This window comes from Drosophila subpulchrella, chromosome 2L, assembly GCF_014743375.2.
Source record: "Drosophila subpulchrella strain 33 F10 #4 breed RU33 chromosome 2L, RU_Dsub_v1.1 Primary Assembly, whole genome shotgun sequence".
NCBI lineage: Eukaryota > Metazoa > Arthropoda > Insecta > Diptera > Drosophilidae > Drosophila > Drosophila subpulchrella.
The window spans coordinates 11371680-11390881 of NC_050610.1; the positions used below are offsets into that span (position 1 = coordinate 11371680).

A 19202-nucleotide genomic window follows, 5' to 3' on the forward strand; every position below is an offset into this window, starting at 1 on the left:
TATAACATTTATAATATCACTTGGATAATCTTTTAATAAGTGTCAGATTTCCTAGTCTTGTCTTTTCTATAAAACCATTATTGTATCAAAGTTAAAGTAAATTTCGATATTATAAAAAAACGTTCCAATGGAAATCGGATCTTAAAAAGCGATATCACTTATAATACGCCGTCTAGTTGTGAGATATGATATGTATTGAGTATGATATTCTATACGACTGCTGCCCGATGCTAATGCCCTCTCTCTCTCCCGCCCTGCCTAGGTCAAGGTCAGCCCACCGCCACCCCCGCTCAGAATCAGCTGGCCCCGCAGCAGCGCCCCCCCAGCAGCTGTCTCTCCTCCTCCTCGGCCAACACGACGCTCTCGCTCTCGCTCTCCAACCGCACCTCCTACTGCAGCGTCGACGGCGGCAGCGCCCGAAGTTTCTGCGGCGACGAAGCTTTCGCGGCGGTACGATCCGCGGGTCTCTCAGTTCAGAAGAGCACCTCGCCGCGGCCGCACGCTTCGCTCTCGTCTCTCTGCACGGTGGAGAATTTCCGCGGCTCCGTCTCCTCGAACTCTTCGATCGCCTCTCCCAAGTCGTGTAAATCCACACCCAAAATCTCTGGAGTTGGCATATCGCGCGTTTTGAAATCGCCAAAAACACCGAAATCCCCCAAATCGCCGATAAATCGTAAGGCGCACACACCCAACAAATGGGATGCCGTGATGAATAAGATCGCCAGTAATAAGTCTCTGATCAAGACAAACTATAATGATGTAAAGTCGAAAGTGTCCAGCACAAGGATCATGACGCCGGCTTCCGGTTCGAGTCCTGTTTCCGGTTCCGTTTCGGGTTCGGGATCCGTTTCCGTTGCGAGTCCGCGCGGCAGTCCAAGTGTGAGTAGTAGTGCTAGTGCCCGGCGTTCGCCCTCGGCCACGCCCAAAGTGCCGCCCAAAATTGTGTTGGCCAAGCGATCCATGAGCAGCACCAGCAGCAGCAGCAGCTCCAAGGTCACTGCCACGCCCTCGCCGCCCCCACACGCGACCCCGCCAACACGGCAGCCACTGGATAAAGGCTCAGTTGGCGCCGGGTCAGTGGGTGGTGGTGGTGCTGGTGGTGCTGGCGGTATCCCCCATCGTGCGGGCAAGGCGCCCATGTCACCCACCTCACCCACCACGCCCACATCACCGCCTGCCAAAAGACTTCAGTCAACCCTCGCCAGTCGGTAAGTGATCATTGACTTAAGATTGTATTTGATTTATTTGGGAACATTTTACACTTTGAGAATGATAATGGTGTGATAAGAAGCTTAAGCTTGTTGGTCTAAAATTTCTAGATAAATACGAAAATCAAGTATGATGTCTTTAAAAACAGCAATTTATAGAACTGCGTAATTTATTTAAAAGGGTTATGTTGTAATACAGTTACTACTTTAAAAGTATTTTATTGTAATCTCTTAGATCTTTCCCATATTAGCAAATGATTTTTAAACCAAACGATAGATATATCTGAGACTTCAATAATAAATGCATTTTTACAAACCTTAACTTAATCGCTATATATAAGACATTGTAGATTTTGATGGTTTGGTTTTGTTTATTAATGTTGAAATGTAACTAAATTGAAGAAATAAAATGTTTCCCATATTAACAAACTATTTTGAAAACAAAGCGCTTTTAAAAATGTTTAGGACTTCATTAATAAATGCAGTTTGACAGTTTCAAAAAGGGCATTCGAGGCTCCTCACAGCCCAAAAATTCTTTGTTAGCTTTAAGCATATCTTTTGCACACTTTCTTATCGCCACCCAGAGAACATACCAAACTTATCAATCTTCTTATCACTAACGTTTATTTTGATTACGTTTTTGCGTTTGTTGGGGTGCTCCACATTTCGAATGCTTTTTTGATAGGGCAATCGAGTGGCCATCTACACACACCTGTCTCGGCCACAATTTTAATGAGTTCAGGGGCGTTTGACTTGTACAGCGTGTTGAGCAGATAACGATTGCACCCAGGTCTTTAAATAATTCATTAAGCATTTCGATTCACTTGGAAATTCAATGAGATATGAGCATCGAATAAATAAATAATTGTGGAAAAATGAGGCGTGCTTATTATAGCCCATTTCTGTCTGAACTTTCTCAAAAGGTGCGAATTTATTTGCTCTATCTCAGTTTGACGTCATTTGTCGGTGTGAGCAAATGAAAACCAAATTGACCTAGCCCCAAGTAAGCTTAATTAGATGGGAAATTAACCGAGCAGCGTAGGAGGTAAACAAACTAAACCCTAATAAACATTCATTAATTGCCAATGAGAATGAGCGATTTATAGAGCAGGGGTAGAGAAAGTTAAGTACGCCGAGGTACTTAATTTATTGAAACCGTGTCGTGTGTATTAAACATCATTTAAGCAGGGATAAGTTGAATGCGAAATATATATGTATCTATATATCTATATATTTGGGTATGCGGTGAACTACCCAAACCAATTTCGCGGCTTTTGCTGAGCTGTTTCCTCATGTGGACACAAATCGCTTGCGGCTGTTGAAATGATAATTTCGGTTCCCGAGGTGCATGCATTATACAAATTAAGACCAAAGTCACACAAACAAACGGTCGAGTATAATACCACTGAACTTTGACTTTTCAGCGGGAGGTTGAGGAGGTTTCTGAAAGCCAGACCCGCGAATTGTTCACAAAACCAAGAAGGCAGAACAAATTTCCATTTAAAATATATACCTAGAGGTTTTTGTTTTGTTTTGTTCGCAGTTCAGTTAACATGCAAAACATTTTCAATTACAAATTTTTCCGCAACTCAAAAGCGGGGAAAAAGCAAACAACAACCAGAAATTAACAAAGCCCAGCCAAAGCTTGTCTCTAAAATTATCATCTTTCGTCTGTGGTATTGTTGTATTTTTATTTACATGACGAACGCCCATAAAAATTCATTAGATAAGAGATTTTCATCTTGGGTTGGACACGATTCGGGGAATTACAAGTACTTGTTAACTACTTGTTTCCTTAACCGTGAGTTTTCTTCAATTTTAATCTGATGTCTATTATTTGAACAAGCCAAAGCCGCAAGGCAATGATTGTACTTATAGTAAATGGGGGTATAAACATACATATATCTATCATCTGAGCCGGCAATAACAAACTCAGTGAATGTATCTTGTGGATTGTTTTTGTTTTTGTTTGACTTTTGATTTCGATTCCGATTCCGATGAGCGTGAGTGTGTGAAAAACGCCCAAGCTCAAGCTCAAATCGAGTTAATTTGAGTCAACTGGTATGCTAATATGTAAAAGCGATATTGTGTGTGAATATACACACATCCAAGGTGTGGAAGTAGCTTTGGTTTTGGTTTTAAAATTGCATTTGTAGGCATGCAAAATTCACCGGGGGATTTACGTAAATTAATACATTTTTTACCAGCAATGACAGAATTGTGTGATGATGAGAACATTAATGGAGTGTAATTTAAAACGAAGGTTTTCGCTTCAGCTATTTAAACGGAAGTTGAAAATTGAACTATCAATTGGCATAAATAATTAGTTAAGTGCATTAGCTTGTTTAGTATCTGTTTTCATTAGGTCATTTTAGTATTGTTTCTAGGCTTTTAATAAAAAGTGATATCAACAAATTAATGAATATTAGATCATCATATTATTCACAGCCTGCCAGAGTTTTTTTATATATGTATTAAACAAATGATTAGAAACAAGCTCCAAAACATAAACAAACTTTGTTTTTCATTTCTTTAATCATGTTTTGCATTTGAAAAAAAGTTAAATTTTAAGTAAACATGACTTCTCATATAAGTAGTCTTCAGAAAACGTTTTATCAGTTGAAAGCAACAAAAAACCCTTTCAAACATTAATTTACAATCGAAATTTAGGTGCAAGCAAACAATAAAAGGAAAAATAACTCAAGACCATGAGAGTGAACACATGTTATCAGCCATCAAGCACAACGTGTAACTTGTAGATAAACAAAAAGCCAAAAGGCGGACCAAAAAAACATTGTAAATTTCGACAAGGTCAACAAAATACCAGCAATTAAGGGGGCAAAAAATAATGGTCTCCGGATATCAGAGAACTTTAAATTCGGCCACGTAAAATGCAAATATTGTTTTAACGTCTAGAAATAGATGGGCGTTTCCTCTCGCTGGGATCAATAATATGTGGTGGGGAGTGATGCATGTTGGGTGGGGGGATCAAATTGGAAATCGAACATTAGTCAGGGGTGAGACTTTGGCATAAAAACAATTTCTGCCTGGTAAGCGGATTCATTAACACGTGCATGTGAGACTTTGTCTCTTACTTATGCTTTTTTTCAGGCAGTTAAAGTTTTTATGTTGGAGATTCATAAAACATAAGTGTGATAAATTACACAGAGAGAAAAAATGGATTTTCTTTGGATGCTTATGGTAAATTTATGTTCACTTGAAGCATAAGTAAATTTCTATCATAAGAAAAGCAAAAAATATTATTATTTGCCTAAATACATATCTCTTTAATTCGTTTTGGCCATTAATTATATTCCAATAAATTGCCCTGCAGCAATAAACTAGTTTTCTCGCCGTGCATTCATTAACATCCATCAGATACAACTGTCTATGCTGTGTTTACGACTTCGACCTTTCGCAATGATATGGTAGTTTAGCACTAATGACGTCGGCGATTGTCCGTATGCCTCTTCGATAAAATAGCCATAAATGTCATGGTGTTATTAATAAAAGTTGCCCATCACACTCAATTGATTGCGATTGCGAGTGGCGTGGAAAATGCTAATAAAGTTGTTTCCATCTCGGGTAAAAGTCGGTTGCTCCGGGGGCTCAACTTTAATTCGCATTCGCAGCAACATAAATTCAGACAATCATTTTACCAGTCTTAAGCCTGGTGGCAAATATTGTGACAAGTGTCATGAGGGCTGTCAACACTCGAAATTCGCGCCCATTTAACGCCCACAGAAATAAAAGCGCTTGCTGTTTTAATTAAAAATGCAACCAGTTCCCCTTTTCGGCTAGTTTAAAGTTTAATTCATATTATGTAATACTTTGCCAGCAAGCGTAACCAGAAAAAATGTGTACACAAAAAAAGGTAAACTTGTTTAACAAACAAAAAAATGGATGGTAAGAAAAAAGAAAGAAAAAGGCCTTTTCATTTGTGTTTACCTTTTTAATAAACAATTTTTTTGCTTACATAGCTGGGTCATTCATAAATTCTAAATGGGCTTAAAAAAATAAATGTTTATAAATATTAAATTAGCTGCCTCTGGGCAGGCAAATAAAGATACCATTTTTGGTTGGACTTGGCGGCTAACAAATGTATAAATTTAAATATATTCGATACTCTTGAAAATCCAGTTTAAATTGAATCGATTCCACAATATTTGTTCGCTTTAATAAAACCAGTATTTTAATTGCTCAGATCGATTAAACGATTCCGAGAACAATTTTTATTGCAGGTAATTGTTCATTCTTCTGTTGGGAAACGGAAGTTTCGCCATTAAACCAAGAGAAAATTTTACAAAAACCATTTCATTCTACAAAGAGCTGAAATATCAACCAAAAATAGCCGCAAGGAAACATTAAAAAACCCAATCAAACAGAGCATGAATTTTATTATGGGGTTTTTAAAGGCTTTGAACCGAAAAATTTTAAAATGCAAATTATTTTGCATAGCATGAGATGGAACACGTGTTTGTAGATTATTAACATATTATATACTTATGTTGTTGCCAACCAACTACGTTCTGAATATACCCTTTTCATGGCAAATATCAAAAGCCACGAGAGCTCAAAGACTGTGTTAAATGTTAAATATTTGATGGACAACAAATGCTGTTAAAAGTTGAAACTCGCAAAGCTAATTTGGCTCCCAATTGTTCTGTGGCTTGGCCAAAATTAAATAAAACCCAAGGAGTTTCAAAGTGTCGAAACTTAACGAGAAACTAGTTGAGTAAATTTACAATTTACGTGTAAACTTATCCCTTTGCAGAAATTACCGAAAATGTGGTTGAGCTCTTGTTTGCCATTGCAATTTGTACAAGTGAAGTACCGCATAAAATTGTTGTTTGTTCCCCCCAAACGAAAAGTTGAGAAGCCCCATACCCATTTAGATAAATGCAAATGAGTTGGCCCTCATTCGGGTTTGAAATACCATATAATACCATATTTCTGCTGACCCTGAACTTGGCCAGAAAGTTGAGCTCAACAATCGAATCGGGGTACAGCCAATTAGGCGACTTGTGAATATTTATGCGCTAATCAATGATCGGCTCATATTTACAAGCGTTTCGGGCTAAATAATAAATTTCCAAAAACCGGAGGGAGAACACCAGATTTGGGCTTGGTGGGAAATTTATTGTTCGGTTGAGTTGTGAACCCCACGACCCGAAAAACTCCTTTGACCCTAACATGAGTGACACTTTTTGGGTGTGAAATGTAGCTAAAATGTGTAAGAACAAGCTGGAAGACCATAAATCATTATTATACTGACAGGTTTAATATTTTGCTTGGGCGACTTTGGTATATTGAAATACTGCAGCAGATTTAAAATAAGTGCTTTCACGAATAAAATACTAAAACAATTTAAACTCATAAAAAAACAAAAATGATTTATGCAAATATTAAAAGTTAAATGTAATTTATTTTTATAGCCAATTAGTTAACATATTATTTAGCAACGCTGTACAAAAAAAGTATAGAAAAAATATTCTTCAATTTATTTCAATAAACTTTATACATCATTTTCTGCCAATTTCGAGCTCCAAATGGACTTTTAAAATATGTCAAAGAAATCGCTGAGTCTCATTTTTATTTCGCTAGCTTAACAAATGGCAAAGCTGATTGGGTTGACCCCAAAAATGTTAGAAATGTCTTGGGCTCCGAATTCTAATGGAACACAATAAATCATTCAGACACATTTACAATGAAGCGCTGTAACGAGTTTCATTGAAAAAGTGTGTAAAGGTTTTTGTGTCGACTCCAGTTTTATTTTTGTTTTGATTTTCGAAAAGGTTTCCATTTCGATGAATCTGAGCGAGGTCGCTCGGGGGTCTGTTTTAAATGAATTAAACAAGTTTTTTTGCCTTGTGGCAGTTTCGGGTCAGATCTAAAACTGTTGGCCAATAAAACATTGAAAGATTGAAACAAGAACACTCCCAATAAGCGAAATTCCCACCAAAAAGGTTTCCCTCCGATGGGGCAAACTCAATCGAGCGAAACCGAATCAAATGGTCAGTCAAAATTAATGAAATTGCTGCATGCAAATCGCAGCTTTTGTTGCATTTTGACGTCAATTAAGCGCTTTTCATTCAGACTTCCATTCCATTGCATTTCCGATTTCCCCTTGGCCAGCTGGCCAACGCCTTTAGAATTTATATTTACGCTCGTTTGATATTGCCAGCCATTTTTCGCATTTGCATTAACAATTCATGCCAATCTCCCAGCTTCTATTTTCCCCTGTTGGTTTTTCGCCTTGCCAGAGTAATTACGACTGGTGGGGAATTTACAATTTTACAAGTTTCGGCTTCTCCGTTAAGTGTGCAAGAAATAGCAAATTTGAAATTGTAATGAAGTTGGTTTTTGCGGCGGCAAAAGTTTTCCAGTAGCCAAAGAAAATTGTTTATTAGCTGTTGGGGCGGGGAAAAGGGGAGTTTCCAGTTTGCATAAATTACAGAGAATTTATAAAAATATTACGCAGCTGAAGGTAAAGGTGAGTTAGCTGGATTATGTGGGATCAAGGTTTCACTAGACTTTCTGATAAAAATGTGGCTTAAAGAAATTTGCGGTCTGATAAAATTGTTTCGCAAAGATATGGAATACACATAAAGTACCTACAAAAGTTTAAAGAATTTCTTGTTGTTCATTTATTTACCTTTTTGTCTAGCCATTTGTATTATTAATTAAAAGTGGTGCCAAACAGTTAAAAACGTTGAAAAATGATGCCAATTCCTTCCGAATCAGTGATGCCAATGCAAAAGGCAAAATATAAATCAATTACAAAGCCCACCTTTTCATTTGACATTTATTATTTATCATTTTCCTTGCAGTTTTATGTATTAAATGTTCTTAGAATCAAACAAATCATTTTTGGGAAATGAAAATCGCATTTAAATTAAATTTCCATTGCCAATAATCTGATTTGCGTGTAAATTGCATTTGCTGACATTAACAACACATAAATCAAATCCAGCTTTCAACATTTAACTCATTTCTCTGATAAGTTTACGTTTCCCAGTCCTTCTATTTGCCTTTTGCAAATTAATTTGAAATATGTGACAGTTTACTTGGGTATTTTGTTGGCCAGACGGGGAACATTAATATGTAATTAGCAGCAAATGACCTCAATTTTTGCGGAGGGCTTGTCTTTAGAAGGCGGGAAAATACTCCCCCTGAATGGGAATGATGGAAGTCCCACGTGTCCAATGGCATTTGATGGCGTTTTAAGTGCCAGGCGAATGAACAGCTGACTAATGCTCCTCTGCGGTATTCGTTGCTCATCATCGACATCATCATTTGATACTATACAACCAGAATTGAGGTTCCATAAAAAAAAACAGGCGGCCAGAAGGGAAGATAGTGGAAGAAATACCTACAAAACCATAAATTAATGTGAGCGTGGCAAACAAATTGCCTTCCGTATGGAAAATTATTGCGTGTGTGCAGCCAAATAAAGTGGGAAAATAGACAGGCGAATAGAAAAGTCGGAAAAAGAGGGGCAGTGGGGGAAAAGGGGCGGAAAACAACGCACAGGAATCGACGACAAATCATGAATTTGTCAAGGCACATCAACAAGCTGGAAATACTTGAAAATACTCCCATGACACGTGAGCATTTGCGCAATCCCTGTTTAGTCATCAGACTTTAGTTATACACAGGCACTATTAATTCTTATAGAGATTACAAAAAAATATATACAAAATATATATATTTCTTATAAATGTTTTCTTGATATCTATTTTTTGTATTTCAATTTTGATGTCAACATATTTATTTATTTAAGCATTTTCCCAGAGGAATCTCCATGTTCTTCGTGTTTTCTTAATACCCTACTAGACTTAACCCCTGACATGTGTCGCTCATTTTGACCCCCTTAACACAATTTCACCTCGCTTTTAGCCAGCTTATTTTGTTATTGATTTCTGGCTGTTGAAAGATTTTCCCTTGGGCTTTGGCAGCATTTGGACTGCTATTAAAGTTCACCAAATATCTGGCATGCGATTTTTCTCACACATTTCGAAATGTCAATGGGAATTTTCCCCGTTTTCCCCCTTTTCCATCTGGTGTTGCAATCGCTAGACAATTTTAATTTGTCGTCTTCTTTTTTGTCTTATCTATGCTTAGGGGGAAATGTTTTACAAGTTGGTGAAATTTCCTGGCATTTTCTCTGCGCTGCCTTCTTGAAGTTTTCCTTGATGATTTTTGATTAATTGTTTCTTGCCGCCCGAAAGCGATTTAAGTTTTTGTCTTCGCTTTTTTTCGCTTCTTTATAAATTGGATATTAACTAATGAGCTTAAGTGATTTGGTTGCATTTTCAGCTTATTTTTTGTGTCTCATTTTTGAGCATTATGAGAGTATCAGGGCTTGAGGAAAATTTCGATGCGCTGTGTGTGTTCTACGTGCGTGGGAAATATGAAAGTCATTGATGGTTGCATCAGAAGGGAAATCAATGGGTTATATAAGTCATGCATTACATATGATGGTAAAAAAGTCAACTAAGCGTTAATAACGATTTAGAGATGTTGAAAACATAAACTTACATTTCTTTTTTTAAATTCATAAATCGATTTTACCTTTATCTAGCTGTTTTCCATATAGTCCTATGTTCAGTTATCAATAAAATCCATAAGTATTAATCAAAAACCGTAATGAATATGTCTGGCATTACTTATAATCCATTAACCCAAAGTGCACCTACCCCAATTCGATTTCACTTAGACGCCCACACGGCTCTCCATGATATCTTTACACCCATATCTGTGGGCTAGGGACTTCAAAGCGGTTTTTAGCCAGCCACTTAGACGCCCATCAAAATGTTCCGTCTTGTTAAAATAAAACGAGGGATAGAAAAAGAAATTGCTTGGCCCACAAGCAGGGCACAATGCCGGCTATTACACTATACAGACAAATAATTCCAACTCATGAATCACATGACTTATTTATAAACGACACCAGCGGCCCATCTATCCACAAGCACTAACTCAGCAAAACTCAACCCATCGCCCGGCCCAAACTCTATTTTTGCCCGATTTTCTCGCTCGACGGTCCCGGCAAAAAAAAAAAAGAAAACTGGCCATGGGAAAAAAACAAAGTTTCGGTGGCCGAAAGAGCAGCAAACATCATCGGTAGCATAGAATCATCCATCCCAACTAATGCAACAAAAAAACAAAACAAGCGAAATTAGTTCAAATTCTATATTTAAAAGTAGGACTGTCGGCAAAATGTTGCTGCATCTTTAGCTCCACCGCTTTTCCGCCGCTTTTCCAAACGAAGCGCAACGCCGTGGAAAACACTTGTTTCGGTTTTTTGGCTTTTCCGAAATACGAAAGCAACACAAATTATGTTGCCCGGTGTTTGTGAGTGTATGAGGCAATATCCGCAAGGTGAACAGAACACTACCCAACAAAAGAGGGTGTTTAATCGATCTTTGTTTTTAAATTTAGGGTTTATAATAATATAAAAGCTTATTGATTTAAAGAAATTCGAAATTGAGCTTCCTTGACATTTTTATGCATTTTACTTTATTTAGAGAATATTTTTAACTAAAATAACTTTTTTAAATCAAAATATCAGTTAAGAACCTATTTTTTCTTTAACATGCGGACGATATTATTTTCCTTAAAATATATATAAATTAAGTAAATATTAAATTAGATCTGTATTTCTATTAATATTTGTTATCCATACTTTTGTATTTTTTAAATTTGGTCACGTTAATGTGAAGATTATTTGATTGGTTTTAGAGTTTAAGAAACTTTTTTTATCATATTTAAATTTTTTTAAACTCCTTTTAAAGGCTTATACGTTTTTATTGACTTATATTGCACTTTAAGTAATTTGTATTATTTTTTCCTATTGTTTTTACATTCTATGGAATATATCTATAAAATGTAGGAGTATCCGAATTGTTTTTAGCTGGGTCTAAGCCACACTTTAATCAGAGCTCGACTATCTTTTGTTCCAGTATTCTTTATCTCGCCGCAAAAACTCCTACAAAAAGTTGTTGAAATGTTTACGCTCAGCTTCGTCCATTGTACATGATGGTTGGAAAAAATATTAAGGAGCACTCAAGCAAATCGGCGCCGGTTGCCGAGGCCCAGAATCAATTAGGTTTTTGCTCTGTAGCCAAAGTTGGGCCACTTCGCCACGAAAAGAGCTACAATTTAGCAAACTTTTTGTACGTCAATTAATACATTTATGCATGTTTCTAATGGACACTTTTAGCGTTTCTTGGATTTCCGCTTTGGGGTTTCCAGTCGACTGCGCTAATGTGCCAAATTCTCCACAAAAATCATTTCACATTGGGCGAACTTGGCTCTTGTTTTTGTTTGCACTCAAACGAAAAATGTATGCGTTCTCTTTGGAAAACAAACAATTTGAGGAGAATAACAATAATTCTTACAACGAATGGTCCGCGGGGAATAGCTAATATTTTGCTGGATTGCTATTTATAAAGCAATTCTTCAGTTGACCGCAATTTCAACGAATATGAATTTTAATGGTTGTTTCTTTGCTATACGAACATAAATTTCCTGCACTGGAATTTTTGAAGCATAACAAGACCTTGGGGAAAGTTATGCAATTTTAATATTTATGTGGATGGAAAGTTATGTGTATCACAAAAATGTAGATGTTTTCGGTCTACATTTTTTCAACTTGCTATCATGCAAATGTTTCCAAGAAATCTTTACGTTCCATTGATCCACATTCAAGTGCCAAATAGCTGTAGGAACAATTAGAACAAAGCCTCTAATGAAAACCGACACGAAGGCAGCGATAGATCTTCACCGATCACCCCAACTAATGACGACTCCAGACAAAATGAAAGAACTAGAAAAAAACATTTACATTTCTTATCGCACAGTCACTTCAATTTGCACATTTCTGCTCGGTCGGCTTTCTGTGAAGTATCTATCTCAATCATTGAATCACTGAACATGGCGTGCTGTCTTCCCATCCAACAGCCAAACATCCAAACATCCAACTATTTGCAATGGTTTCCTAACCCCAATGCTATTGTAAACCATATCCCACTGCCCATATATGACACAAAGTGTTGCAGTATAGGAATAAGTGTGGCACGGCGAATGAGCAGGTTGTCAGTCAGTCTATATGCCCATCTATGAGTCGGAGTCATTAGACTTGGGTAACAGGCGGGAGTGGTTGTCGTCGTTGTTTGACATACCTCTTCTAAGATGGGGTATTTGCCATTTAGTAATGCCTTCGAGACCACTAAACAAAGTCTGACAAACTGATCAAATAAAATATAGCAAACAATGATATTTAGAGCCCAAAATAGGAATACACTCGTATTTGTATTTCTACTTTCTATGTCTAATGCCTACTTATATATCCTATAAATGAGGCATTGGAAATATTGAATGGTTATAGTATAAAATGTATTACTGATTTTATGTTTTAGATTGCTAGATCTACAATCTATAACTTTTAATATACTCTTTTTTTCGTTTGAAGCGACATAATTAAATCAAAATTTATCATTATATAATAGCCATAACCCATTTAAAGGCAGCTAGAGGTGTATGACTTCGGTATAATTTAATTGAAGTGAGCCCCTTCCACTTTGAGATACTTGAACAGATTTATACCCACTCCAGTTTCGGGTTGACTTCCATTAGAGCTCCTCAGTTCTCGGTGAGAGTATCTCCGGCTCCATGACGACCACTTTGGAGCACTGCACTCCAGTTGAGTGTCGTTATTGTTACCATTTCATGACGATGGCTATGTTCTGTCTGTGGTGTGCCATTTGACGACATCAAATGCTGCTAATGTTCATTAATAACTCATGCGTTAAACAAAAGCTGCTCGTTTCCCCGATCCCGATTCCGATTCTCGTCTGGTTTGGTTGGTTAGATTGGAACCCTCTTGAAGTTGTTAGTCTGGTTATGTTGTCACCAAAGAAATTTTATGGGCAGTTGAAAGCCAGAAAATTGATTTTTTATTTTTTAAAATAATTTAGCTATATATATATATATATATATATATATATATTTCTATGTCCCAAATATGTTTTTCTTATCTTTATTTCCCTGTACTTTCCTCCGAATTCCACTGCATTGTTTGATGTCTTTATTAGTCGTGGGTAGAACAATTAGATTTCAGCATAATTTAAAACAAAGGGTCACCTAGTTATTTGCCAGAACAAAAGAATTGATTAATGAGAAGTTTCGCAAGTTTTTGCAAGAAATCGCATAATGAACTCATTGTGCCGTTCTCCGCAAAGGAAGTGAACAATTTAATTATTCTAGATTCGCAGAACATTCTTTTGAGGTTAAGAGGGCAAAACCGCAAAGTGCAATCAGTGGCAGCCCGCTCTCTTTGGCCATTAAATCAAATTGGCCATGGTAAAGTGAAAGTATGCAAAAGATAAATATGTATGTAAAGTTTTTAATGAGAGGATCCACTGGAAAGACAATCAGACATGGCAATTTATATGGTTGGTTGTCAGTAGTGATGCATTTTCTCGGATTACAAAAACAATAGGAAATGGTACTACCTTTGGAAAAATTCTTTTATACAAATTACGATTTTCAATATCACTTTAAGATTTTTCAATGCTAAACGTCCTTATACCTATACAAATTCAATTGATCTTAAAATGTATATTGATTTTTTTTATACATTTTTAATAATACTTGAAATTATGAAGACTCAGACAATGCAATTGATGTAGTTGGATATCAATAGTGATGCATTTTCTGGGATTACAAAAATAATAGAAAATGGTACTACCTTTGGCAAAATTATTTTTTACAAATTTCGTTTTTCATTATTACTTTAAAATACTTCAATAGCAAAAATTCCTTAAGCATGTAAAAATTCAATCGGTATTAAATTGAATTTTATTTGTTTATTATAATACTAGAAATAAAGAAGAATTCGAGAACATCCTGTGATGCTCTTGTGCTAGATATGCAAATACCAATTAAATGAGAATCGCACCGGAAGTTGGGGAGGAATTCGATGTTCGGGGGGATATATCTCTGTCAAACGCTTGGCTTTCAGTCCGCCAACGTCCAATCATAATGGCCACTCGGATCTCCCACTGCCAACCTCCATGTGGATTTCGCAAACAAAGCAGACGGCAAACAGAACTCCGACTGCAATTAAGTTTAATGGAAGCTCATTAAGAGTACGAATTGTTTCTGCTCCGACTGGAATCGAGGGAGATGGCAAACGGTTGCATAATAAATATATGCAACTGGACAGATGGATGGCTGCCACAGCAATAACGACGAATTATTGAGGAAACTGCAATTCCAAGTCGCCTTTTGCTGCCAAAGCGAGGAAGTCGCTTAATTGCCCCAGCAAATTTCTCCTCTCTTTTGCATTTCGACATGCCAAAGGGCAAAGATCAATTGGTAAACCTGGCCAAGTGCCATCAAAAATAAAAAATAAACCAGGGAAATAGCAATAGGGAAATGGTAGCTCAGTTGTCAGAATTTTTATGGATTTTGTCATGGCTTTTAATGCTGCCTCTGTCCTTGTTGCTGTGGCAATTAAAATGCAGCCGGTGGCATCTTTTCACAAAAAAAAAATGGTATTAATTGTCAGCTTGTAAAAGTGAACATTTACAAGTGTTACAAGGAGATGGGGACTTGAATTGCTGAGGGGATTGTGCAATAAACACCCGACTCAGGTGATGAAAAAAGAAATTGTGGAAAAAAGATTTTTATTCTTGTAAACTTTTTTTAATTCCAAGCAAACATAATACAATTATGCAAACTTCTACTAAGTAAACCTGTTTCTTAATACAATCTAATAAAAATAAGATACTAATAAGAAATCCATTTTAAAGAACGGACAAATAAATTTCAAAGGTTATCTTTGCTTCTGCAGTCAGATAACTGATAAAAAAAAACATATATTTCTATAATACTCTTTTTTCAAAAAACGCGTTAATTATTATTAAACAATACATCGATCTGCAACCCACACAAAACCATCACTCTGAAAAACCCGGGATAAGAAGAGAAATGCTGGCCCTAATGACCCTGATGGCTGGCGGTGTTGGGGACCCAGTGAAATATCATCGTCCCGTCCAGAAAGTTGCCGTCAAAGTGGTGGCAACATCGGTGAAAGGGTAAGCGTGATTTTCCAACCCGAAGCGTTGACAAATGAGATTCATCGTAGGTGAGGGTTCGGCTCGGTAAATCGCACGACAGGTGGAAATTTAGGGTGGGATTTTGTGGGTGCCATCCCCTCATGGCATAGGGGATTTACTAGGACTGTCATTGCACTTTGAGTTACCTATGCGGCGAGGGGTATACCCGAAGAGGGAGTCCCAAGGGTTTTTAAATTCATTTTAAAATACTAACTTTGTAATTATATACAGCGAAGTGTCTATTAATTTTAAATGCTAAATAATACTAATGAATCTAAGTGATGTAAAAATAAATCTACCATAACTTGAGGAATAACGTTTAAAACATACACATTTGATTCTGATTCTGTTTCTTTTAGATGATAATATATATTTTATAATAACATATTTACTTATATCAAAAGAAATTTCTAAACTTAAGAATTCAGGTATTGGAATTCATCGTTTCAAGATATATATTTCCGCATATTTTGCCTAATATCCAGTTAAATCAGTTATATAATTGCTCAAGGAAATTTCCTTATCCTTATTTCGTCTAATATCCAGTTAAATCAGTTATATAATTGCTCAAGGAATTTTCCTTATCCAGAGTATACGTGCTTCCGCAAGTGCTTAAATTGTTCGCTCGTCTGCCCTCTCGTTTTCATTAATGTCTCGACATTTGCATTTCATTAATAATGCATTTTAATTACGAACCATCGCAGTTGCAACAGCTCCTCAGTTCAGTCAGTCGCCGACCATTTTTGCACTTTGAGGTTGGAATGGGGATGATATAATAAATATTTATAACAACGTCACGGGATTAAGGCGAAGACACAGCCCCATCGTTTTGGTTTGGTACGGTTCGGTGGGCTATTTAAAATTTACAATTTGTTTATAAGGCGATTAATCTGAATAGTAGCCCCCCTAGCTAGCCTTCTCTTTCTGTTCAATCGATTCTCTCACTCGATTTCCGCCAATGCTTAACGCTTCAGCGATTTTTTCAGCGTGTCGATGGTTTCGTTTTACGTTTTGCATAATTAAATCTATTTACCGGTCAGTCGCTGACTTTCCTCCCCCAAAGTAATGCCTTAAAACTCCACATTTATAACTCGCACTTGTTACCTGTACCGATGAACTCGTTTATTTTTTACTTCACTCTTTTCTGGCGGAAATGTTCGCTTTTCTTCGGGGCTTGGCACTTTTTTTATATTATTTTTTTTTTGCAATGGCCAAGGCGGCGCCTTAAATGGCCAACACGGGTGACACAGAAAGCAAACCTTGGCAGTGAAAATAATGTATTGCCAAACGGTAGCTGGGCTTGCCGGTAAACAACAAAGTTCGTTGCAAAAACTCCGAATGACTTGGCATAGTTTTCGCAGAGAAATTGATTTGTGTTGGCTTTTGCCGACAAAAAAATTAAATATTCTGAAGTAATGTTGATTTAGGAGGTGGGAAAGTTGACTTGCACTCAGCTCTTTAGCGTTTCTTTGGCTTGTTGGCAATGTAAATATTTGTTTTTAAGTTAAGGAGGGTTAAAAAAAAAACCAAATGAGAAGAATATTTGTTTTTATAATTTGTATACTTTTAAAAGGGTACTTTCCTTCATCAAATTGATATAAGAGGTTGATGGTACTAAATAAATTTGAATAAGTATAGGATATTATATATATATAGTCTGGGTACTTTATTTAATAGGCTGGGAATAGTAACGTTTTTGCATTCTGTTGAACAACAGGTGCTGCGACCTAAAGAATTCGCGCGAACTGTTACATAACAACCCTTTGTCCGCTTTGGTAAAACAGTCTATTCCTGGTTTTTCTCAATTTGCTGGTGAAATGCTGACCTTCCTCAGAACGGCTTTTCGATTATCGGGCCGCTGTACATCAAAAGAGATAACCAGATCCTTGTCAACGCCCATCGAAGCCCCAGCATTGTCGTACATCCCACAGTAGTTCGGGGCCGAGAAGACTGTGACCAACTGCCGTTTGGCAAAGAACTCATAACCATCCTCGACGACCTGATGGGCCCGGCATACCAGATCGAAATCGTGCTTCTGCAGAAACTTCTCCAGAACATCGCGTCCATAGAGGTAGCTGACACCCCGATCGCTCGGCGTCCAACCGAAACCATAGCGATCCGGATCACTCCACAGCAGGTCGCACAGCAGACCTGTCTCTGGGATTTCGGTTGGACGGCTGAGCGAGTCGATATCGCTAAGATCCTTCAGTTGGGGACTCAAGCCGCCGTGGCAGCAGAAAATGCGATGTGAAATCGTTGCTGCAACCGGCATACAATTGTAGCAATCGACAAAGGTCTTCCACAGTTTCACCGTGTATCGCCGTTTACACTCATCGAAAAATCCATAGACCCGATTAACCGACTGGCATTCGTGGTTGCCACGTAATAGATGCACATGCTTGGGATACTTGACCCGCAAGGCCAAAAGCATGGTGATCGTTTCCACGGAATTCTTTCCCCTATCCACGTAATCCCCCAGAAATAGGTAGTTTGTGTTCGGAGGATAGCCACAGTGGTCGAGGATCTTTAGGAGGTCAATATACTGGCCATGTATGTCGCCAACGACCCTAACGGGAGCCGAAACATCCAGTAGCATGGGTTCGTTCATGAAATGTTCACGTGCCAGGCTGCAAAGTTTGCTCACTTCCGTCTCGATGAGCGGAAGTCTTTGCTGCTTGCTGCGACGGAAGTTCTTCAGCCGAAGGATCAAGTCACTTAAATTAAGAACGAAGTTCTCCCTCTCAGTATCCGTATAACCTTCCTCACCCGAGGGATCGTCCCTGCTGATATCTGGACTCTGATTCACTTTTCTATATCCTGCGTTATCCATGTGGTCATCATTTGAGTGGGTGAGATTTTATAATTTTTTAAATATTTTTTTGTATTAAAATATACTGACAAAAAAGAAAAAGCTAACTGTCAATAAGGAAAAAGTTTTTATTGTACAAAGTTTTGGGTTGAAACTTCTTAATTATTGCATAGTCTTATGGTTTATTTGTTTTAAATGTCCTTTTCAAGTTAGGTTATATCTTAGGCTAATTTATTAATTAATTAAACATTTTTGGTAATTTTATAATATAAAAGATTCCCATTATTTACAAAGAATTGAAATCAGACAGCACTAGTCTTCTTTTTTGTAGCTAAAATTTATAGTAACTAATAACATTGAATATAAATATACATTTATTTGGCGGTCTTATTTTATGAGTATTAAATTAATATTTAAGAACTGCAATAAACTGAAATATTATACTATATCCTAATGTTAGTACATTAGTTTATATACAAATTTGAACAATGCGTTCGATTGCGCACATTAAAAACTATTTAATAATTGCTTTTAATTGCGATAATTGCCACAATAAATTTAATTTAATGATTTTCCAAGCTGTGCTGCACTCGCCGGAAAAAGAGTACATAAATTAATATGAAAAATGTCTTTTGGCTGCTGCGACAAAAGGGAAACAAGTTTGTTTTTTGCAATTGCTGGATGAGCGAAAAAATTATAGTTATGTTGCTGGCTAGCGGAAACGCAGTTGGCACAGCTAATTCCTTTTGGCCACTCTCGTTTTTTTTTGCCTTGTGCGGTTTCCTGCTGAAGTTTTCCATTTTCTTTTACTTTTTTTCTTGTATAGTTTTCAATTAGCGCGCTGTCGGCGGAAGTAGTTCGTAAAAAATGCAAGCGAAAAAATAGTTTTACAGCGGCGACGAAAAGGAAATTTCACCCACTTAACGGAAAGAGGCGGTGAATAAATTTGACGCGTCTCTCCAATTGATTTTCCAATTTTCACCTGCTTTTTTTGGTTTCTGTTTTGTGATTGCTCAGCGACGCTTGAAGAATTTTTGCAATAATTTCACAGCTTTGTGA

General features: G+C 37.1%; 2 protein-coding genes across 3 annotated transcripts in view; one reads left to right on the forward strand and one right to left on the reverse strand.

Annotated features, from left to right (window-relative positions):
* LOC119548673 (myosin heavy chain, muscle) overlaps positions 1-19202 on the forward strand; it is an 88135-nt gene that overhangs the window by 24620 nt on the left and 44313 nt on the right. The window contains exon 3 of one of the 2 annotated variants that reach the window (XM_037856112.1): positions 263-1208. In XM_037856112.1, the coding sequence (XP_037712040.1) occupies positions 263-1208 (946 nt within the window). Of the gene's footprint in view, positions 1-262; positions 1209-15166; positions 15314-19202 lie in introns of those variants that run through there. The other variant, XM_037856114.1, reaches the window with a different exon arrangement.
* Positions 17005-18218, reverse strand: LOC119548675 (serine/threonine-protein phosphatase alpha-3 isoform). Its single transcript, XM_037856118.1, has one exon. The coding sequence runs from the start codon at positions 18162-18164 to the stop codon at positions 17136-17138; it is 1029 nt and encodes a 342-aa protein (XP_037712046.1). The 5' UTR covers positions 18165-18218; the 3' UTR covers positions 17005-17135.

Excerpts from the sequence above, each read along its gene's own strand:
- LOC119548675 (XM_037856118.1), bottom strand. The coding sequence starts at position 18,164 with ATGGATAACGCAGGATATAGAAAAGTGAATCAGAGTCCAGATATCAGC.